At 44.1% G+C, this 8,142-nt stretch overlaps 1 protein-coding gene across 4 annotated transcripts in view; it reads right to left on the bottom strand.

The window, feature by feature from the left end:
• NFE2L2 (nuclear factor, erythroid 2 like 2) overlaps window positions 1-7,924 on the bottom strand; it is a 29,590-nt gene extending 21,666 nt beyond the window's left edge. Inside the window, exon 1 of one of the 4 annotated variants that reach the window (XM_006921233.3) lies at window positions 7,715-7,924. In XM_006921233.3, the coding sequence (XP_006921295.1) occupies window positions 7,715-7,759 (45 nt within the window). In that variant the 5' untranslated portion in view covers window positions 7,760-7,924. Of the gene's footprint in view, window positions 1-2,947; window positions 3,051-6,578; window positions 6,728-7,714 lie in introns of those variants that run through there. The other 3 variants (XM_015596737.2, XM_025039249.1, XM_015596736.2) reach the window with 3 other exon arrangements.
• Between the last annotated feature and the right edge of the window lie 218 nt (window positions 7,925-8,142).

Here is an 8,142-nt window from a genome sequence, read left to right on the forward strand (position 1 = left end):
TCCCAGTCTCTTGCCAACTGGCTTCCGACTATGTTCCACCAAGGACTGGGGGTGGGGAGGACACTGGAGAGATGCTGGAGATGAGAAGGGCACTTGTCAGTAGTCACAGCTTCCAAGGCCAGGGTAACTTCAGGAGGGCAGGCTAGATCCTGGTATTCCACTGCCTGCCTCAGCCCCTCCAGCCCTACAGATGGCAGTGGCTTCCTAAGGCTGCTAATCTCTGGGTTGTCTGGCTTCTCAGCTCTTCCATCACCTATGTAATTAATTTCCTATATTAAATTCCTTCTGTTTGAAATAGCTCTCGTGGTTTCTGGTTTTCTAAACCAAACTAGACTGTTTTTTAACCTCTCCAAAGAGTTTTCTCAATAATGACAATATCTACATTAGAGAGTTGTTAAAAGAACTAAAGATAACATGTGTAAACATAACACAAGTAAATACTCAAAAATGCTTTCCCTTTTTTCACATGGAGAACTTAAGGGAAAGTTGAAGAGCATAACTAAACATTACAGATTTGGGAAATCCTCAGGTAAAAATTCTGGGGCAACCTGAGGCCTCCCTCGGGAAGAGCCCCCAAAGAGATTCCTCCTGGGTTCATTAAAAGGAACCCTACAGGCTAGTTTTCTTTTTCCTTCCAGCCCCTCTCAGTTTAATTACAGAACCCTTCCTCCAAGTGAAACCTAACCTATAATCTCCTCTCTTGAAGTCACCATCCTCACTCTCAATCCAGTGACCCAAGGAGTCTCCCAAACATGCAGCGTGGTAAAGATGTTCCTAGCAGAGGTGAGCTTCTGCCTCTGAAGAACCTGAACCCACAGGACAGTTCTTCTTGGCTTGGTCTCAGCTTGGGTGCCAGTGGAAGAACATATGGCCAGGGATGAGAGGAGGACCTAGCCAGCACAAAGTAAAGGAGCCTTGTTCTTGTCTTTTAGGGTTTCTCAGTATAGATTTTGTAGATCTTAATTATGTTTCATTGAGAATTACCAAGAACAAAAACAACTTCTTCAAAAATTCGCAATTTTTCCTATTGCAAGCAAAAAATGATTTGTTTTAATTTCTGGTGGTTTTCATCACCAGGATTTTAATGATTTAAAAAAATTTTTTTTTGCTAGGTCGAAAAAATTCATGTTTCTTTAATACTCTCAAGATACAGCAGCAAGACTCTAGCACTGTGAAACAAACCAGCAAAAAGTACAGGCCCTCAGCCCTCAAGCACCCGAAAGAGTGGTATAGTTCCATCATGTGCCGTGCCTCTGCGCTTCTTCTGTTCACAGATGGTGACAGAGCATCATCATCTTTTCCTCTACACCACTCCCTTAGGCTGGGAATAGGCTGGGCACTACATCCACGTATCGTATTATAACTGTGCTGAAGCAGAGTAGACAAGATTGTCAAGTAAAAGATTGTAAAGCAAAATTCCACACCCTTTATCAGCAGGCCGCCTAATACCTATTATTCCTGACTTTCACACAGACATAGGAGGGTGACGGGGGAGATGGTACCAGATCACTTTTGCCGCTTACATTCTGGCAAAAAAGAGAAAGGGCACTTAATGGGAAAAATGATACATTAAAATACAAGTATGCATTGCATGTAATCTAAATGTTAACATTGAAGTCCTTCCCTTTTGAGGTAAACACATGTCATGCATAAAACTCATAAGAACAAGGGAAAGAACAGGATAGTTTTTTAAAGCTTAAAACAATAGGAGGGGACGGGTTAAAGAATTTCAAACTACTGATGACTAGAGTTGGAAAAGCAGGCACTTTCCCAGAGGTGACTAAAGGTACTCTTACCCCAATGGGATGATGGCTGGGGGCAAGACTGGAATGGGGCCGCACAAGCGCTGCCTGGCAACACCGGAGAGAGATCGTGGCTGGCACAGCGATGCCCACTTCCTTCTGGGCCTGTTCCTACCCTGTGTGTACAGTGGGGCTAAGCCAGCTTCAGAAGGCCCTGAACCCTCAAGTCTCTTAAGTGGGACTTCTGTGCTATCCATCACTCACTCACTCTCTCTCTTCTTCCAAAACAATTTCAGAAGTTAGCCCCTGTTGCCAAATACGTAGACCAGAAAGCCACTCAGGTAAGTACAAACAGTAGCCACTATGGTCAGAATATGAAGTTGACTTTACTGGGCAGATACAGAAAATCAAAAAATTGAGTTGCTAAAAGATGCCTTGTAGATTTAAGGGGTTTTTGTTTGTTTTGTTTTGAATTGGGAAGAGATGAGTGGATAAATAAAATGTTGTGTATCTGTACAATAGACTAGTATTCAGCAATAAAAAGAATGGAGTCCTGATACATGCTACAACATCGTTAAACCTTATATACATTATGTTAAGTGAAAGAAGCCATAGTCACACAAAACCACATATGGTATGATTCTATTTACATGAAATATCCAGAATGGATAACTTCATAGAGATAGGAAATAAATGAGTGCTAACCAGGGACTAAGGAAGTTAGACAGAAATGCAGAGTGACTGCTAATGGGTATTGGGTCTCTTTTCAGGGTCATGAAAATGATTGTGGTGATGGTTATACAACTTTGAATATACTAAACCACTAAACTGTCCACTTTAAAGGGGTGGACTGTATGGGATTTGAGTTATATCTCATAAAGCTGTTAAAAAAGAAATATAAAATATAAATATAAATATAAATTCTATGTCCAGCTCTCAAGGAACTAGCTGCAGAGAGAAAGAAAAGATTCAGAGATAAGACAAGTGTCAGTAGCTTTTTGTTTTCGTTTTTTTTTTTTTTTTTAATTTTTATAAGAATTTTTTGAGCCAAACTGACAACATATGCCAGGGAGCAAGCCACCAAATGCTCCCAAGCATTAGATTTTAAAAGTCCATTAAAGAGAACTGCCTAATGTAGAAAACAAAATCTCTTAAGTTCAGGAAGAGGCTTCAAAGCCCAAATGATTTGATATTTTCCTTCTTACCTAATCATTCTTCTCTGATTTGTGAAAAAGCAATGGAGAGTTCGGATCTCCTCAGCATGCTGCTGATATTACTGGCCCCAAAGTCTCAATTTCCAAGCCTGTGAGAAAGGAATGACTACTTATCATTGCCAAAAAATATATATATTTTTAATCCTTCAGAATATAACCTGTTGATGGATTATAATGACTCTCAAGAGTCAATTATCAATAAGACAAATTTGGTAATCTAAATCCTTCCTTTGCCCGGCATTTGTCTTTAATACTACCAGTGTTTGGGCCAACATACTTATATGCTCACATACACAATAAGACTTTCATATATGAGGCTTTGTGACATACAGTTATCACAGGACATATGCTGTAAAAATGACTGGTGGTAAGTACTTTCCACCCTCAGAGTTCCTAAAATTCTAATAATAAAGTATTTACGGTGGCAGGGGTTGACACTGAAAAGGCCAACTTTAGGCAGGGTGGGCTTTTGTTTAGCAGTTTTGTTTTGATTTTGTGGGGAGAAGGGAACAGTTGGTGCAAGAACACCATGTGTATTTTTCTAATACCGTTTGAGAATTATATACTTGAACAGATTTTTGCTTTCATTTCCAGAGAACATACCATTATCAACTGAAGAAGCCTTGGCCTATACCTTAGAGCTCTTTTAATAAATGTTTGTTGAGCATACTTAAAAGCAGATGGTAATGAAATTTTAAGAACTCACAGAAATCATAATAGCAAAATATAAACTCTATTCTCCATTTTATGGTAAACTTAAACACACAGTTATAGGTAAAGAAAGCAAGTTAAATACTGCTTTAAGTAAACTTGTCCTTCTACACCTTGGTGTGCAACAGACTTCAGCAAATTTTATAAGTGATTATGCCAGGCATTTAAAGACCCTGGGTTTACGCAGACCAACTTTTAGGTAATTTCATCCACTGGATCCTAAAAAACCTGCAGGATCCTTAATTCAGACAAATAGGACAATAATTCTGAAAACAATTTAAAGATAAGGACTAAGAAATAAAGCATTTAATTTTGAACTGTACTATTCTCAAAATTCCAAATGAGCTTTAATTAGATACACTTGAGCCCTTACATGTGCTTCAATTTGTCAATACCAAAACAGGAGATTCATGTTTAATTTGAGCCAAAGGTTCCTACTAGCTGTTTTTAACTCAAATTCTTTCTCTTCTACCCACTTTCCTTCAACCTGATTTAATCCCATCTGTCCCATTCTTCACCATAGATAAATTTTCACTACTGAAGTTACTTTGGACCACTACTTCAAACTGAAAAAAGCCAACAGAACAGGAGTCTATACCAACTAACAAGGCAAACAAAGGTGAACAAAGACTCTAAGAGGAGCTTAAGAGACTCAAGCTCTCTCAAGCTAAGAGACTTGATCAAGAAAAAGGAAAACAGTCCCTGAAAAGTGTTTGAGGCAGAATCTTGGACACTGCTGAAATCCCAGAAATTTTAAAAACTATTTTTAAGAAACAGTCCTGCCTCTCTAAATTAACCCGTTTGGACTGTGTCTTCCTTAAAAGGCCCCCATGTGGTAATTCCATTGGTAGGTCTAACTATTCTTATTGTATTGAAGAAGGTCCACGTCCTCCCTCACAGTTACTGAATTTCTTGGTAAGGAAAAGTCTGGTCTTTTTAATTCCTGCCTTTCCCCAGTTTTCAATTTATTCACTTTTTAAAGTGTGAGCTTTTCCTCCAGTTCAAAGTTTAACTAGTCCTGGTCCAGTTTGGAAGTGGTGATTAAGTGCCATGGGAGTCAGATACCTAGGTCTGAATTCCACTTGTGCCGCTCAATAATTGGGTTACTTTAAGCAAGACTCAGCCTCTCTATGCCTCTTGTCTCACCTGGAAACTGGAGATAATAGTATCTCCCATGGGGTGACTGTGAAATTATGCATGTGAAGCAATTATGGCACTGCCTGCCACCCAAGGGAAGTGCCCAATAACACATCTATTATCACCTTAGTGCCAAGTTCTTCCTACACCCTACTGAAACCTTAACCTCAGATCAAGGAAAAATTAAAGAGGAAATATTATTTATGCAAAAACCCCTTTAAGTAAATGTGTTCAGCCAGGAGAGAGGAAATTCCCAGGGGGGAGAAAAGTGCTTTTAGTTCACAGAGGGTTCCTTTTCTCATGAAGCTTCTTAAGTAATTCATCCTGAATAAAAATAAATATGAAGAAAAATAATGCATTTGGCTTTCAACTCTTTCTGGTAATCCTAAAGACAGACAGGGTTTGTCTACAAAAATTCAAGTTAACAAGAAAGATTTCAAAATGGCCCAAGTTATTTTTAATGCAGAAAGACCGATGTGAGTTGTGTATTTATCTTTTACATGCTGCTTCCACAATCCCAAGAGCTTTTTCACATCTTAAAAGACAAGCTGGTTTTTGGTTAACATTCACTCAGGAGATGGAGAGACCTGTACTAATTTTCCTTTAAAAGTAATCGTATTTGTCTAATCTAAGATCAATGTCATCCCTCACACACAAAAGTACTTCATTTTTCCAAGACATCTTTGAAAAGAGTAACGGATGGCTTCTTCCACCGACTGGAGAAAGCACCTAAGGTTCTCCTTACTGACCTGTTCATCAACACCTCCTCTGCAGAGAGGGCCAAAAACAGTATCATAGTACCACATCGCACCTTCAGTTGCTTTGACAAAAGATCAGAATTCACTTTGACTTTTTGTTTGAATTTTTCTGGACTACAATGATTTAATATGAATCGTAGTTATAGACATGAAATTGATTCTAAATTTTACTCCATTTTCCTTTTTCATAGTCTTCAAGTATGCTAACCGATGTCTGATTACAAAGGTGGAAAAGGAGTTACACTATCAAACATAACTAGAAAGTTCACATTTAAAAGAGAAAGCAATATAAATGCCATACGCACTTCTATCTAAGGAATGTTAAATTACAGAGTAAAGAAAAGAAAAATACTAAAAATAATGGAGGGCTCCAGGGTATAATTCCTGAATTTGGGAAAACTAAAGCTCATCAGCATCGTATTTCCTTTTGTCATACAGATGACTGACTATACAGATTACTCTCGAAAAGCACCTAAATTCAAAAGCATACTTCTTCACACCAGTGGCAACCAGGAGAATACAATCCCAGTCATTACTGGGGAAAGTTCAGGACAAACAGCTTTAAACAAGCACAACTAATGCATTGTCCATAACTTAAAACCTTACTTTAGATCTTCGAGATCAGTCTAAAACATTAGGTTTAAGAGCATAAACATATTTACTGTACTTATTAAGTTACACACTTCCTTAAACCAAATATTTTTCCCGAAGACTCTAATCACACCAAAAATGGAAATATAAATATCTACTCCTTTAAAAGTCCATACGAAGTATGAACAGAAACTTATTTTCACTTTTATAACAATTTACAGAACTTTATAGCAAAGCAATATGAAACACAAGTGTCTCACCCTTGAGCTTGCCCAAGAAGCGACATGCTAAGATATCAAGGCAAATTCTCAAACAGAAAAGGAAAACTATATAAAGCACCCAAGGGAGAAATAATATCCTAAAGTCAAATATTTAGTAACAGCCTAAAATCTACAGGAATTCTAATCTACATTCGCAACTCTTACCCTTGACAGCACAAAACAGAATATCTTGCCTTACACATTTTGGAATTGCAATTCTGAAACGCTAAATCCAAAGACAAAGCCGCTCAGGGGAAAAAATAACAATTGCGCAACAGATCAACAGCTCCAACTTGTCCCTTGGCCCCGGCGCGGCAAGGTTTGCACGCTATAAAGCAGGAAAGGGCCAACCCAGGGCTGCCGTGACGGCCAACCGGCCACGGTCACGGAGGCCAAGGCCACGCACACGGCGTGCGCCACCGGGCGGAAACTGAGAAGCACCCGGCGCGGCCGACTCCGACCTCAGAGTTCTCTGCTCCGCGCGTTGCGAGGAGACGACCCAGGGCCTTCCAGCCCTAACCTTTACGGATGCGCAAGGCCGGCTTCCGCCGCCGCACGTCGGGGCATCCGAGCGCACTGGGCACTTAGGGACCTCCTCCATCTCCCCCTGGGGGCTAGGCTTTCTTGCCAAGCTGCCTAAGAGGGTGATCCGATGGATGAACTGATGACTTCGCAAAGGATCACCCTTAGACGGCCCAGCGGGGCGAGCGAGCCGTGCTGCAGCCCGCGCAGGTCGTGGGGCCAGGGGCGGCGGTGGCAGAGGAGGGGGCTCCGGGTCCCAGCCCGAAGGAGACCTGAGCTCCCCCGGGAGCGGCCCCGTGACTAGGCACATTTTTGCTGTCTCCGAGGCGGGGTAGCCGCGCGGCCCCGGAAGGGCCGGACCGCGCCGGCTCAGACCGCCAGTGTCCGCCCCCTCCTGCCCCGCAGCCTCCGGAGCCGCTCGAACTCGGGGTCCAGCTGGGCCACCCGCGTCCCAATCGGACGGTCCGGGACGCCGCTAGAGACTTCTGTTCACCCCATGCACGCAGGCGTAGCCCCCAACCAACCACCCAGTCGCGCTCCGGGGTTGCGGGCAAGCTGTCGGTGGGACCACCGGCCGCGCCCCCACGCCCCGGACGGCCCCGGGAGTCCCGCTCCCTGTCCCCGCAAAAGCGCAGCGGCCCCAGTGTGCAGCTGCGGCAGCCTTGGCTTCGGCCACAGACAGCAAAAGCCGGCTGCGGCTGTCCGTCCCGGGCCGCGGCTCCCTCGCGCCCCTGTTCCCGTCCTGGTACCACAGTGGGACCTCGAGGGCCGGGCAGCACCTGCTGGGACGGTAGTCCCGGCGGCGGTAGCTCCGAGTCCATCATGCTGTACTGGGGACCGTGCTCTGGGGCTCCCTGACGGCGACCCTGTCCCGGCTGGCGAGGCGCGGCGCGGACCGGGAGGCACTGACGACGGCGGAGGTGGCTAACCCGCCTTCTCCGCGACAGGGCCGGAGTCGCCTGTCGGGCTCTCGCCCCGCCACGCCTTCCGCCCTTCCCCACCCGCACCGAAGGCGGGGCGAGAGCCCGGGCCTTCCCTTCCCCGGCTAGCCCGCCGGCAGAGCTTCCGAAAATCCCCCACCCCCGTCCGGGCTGACGCAAGAAGCTCGCGGCCCGGGGGTGGACAGGGCCGCGAGCGGGGGGTCCCTGTGGGCGGCCGCGGGCGGGCGGGGCACCCGGAGGATGGCTGCGTCAGCTCCACGGGTTCT

This window comes from Pteropus alecto, unplaced genomic scaffold, assembly GCF_000325575.1.
Source record: "Pteropus alecto unplaced genomic scaffold, ASM32557v1 scaffold3, whole genome shotgun sequence".
Taxonomy (NCBI): Eukaryota; Metazoa; Chordata; class Mammalia; order Chiroptera; family Pteropodidae; genus Pteropus; species Pteropus alecto.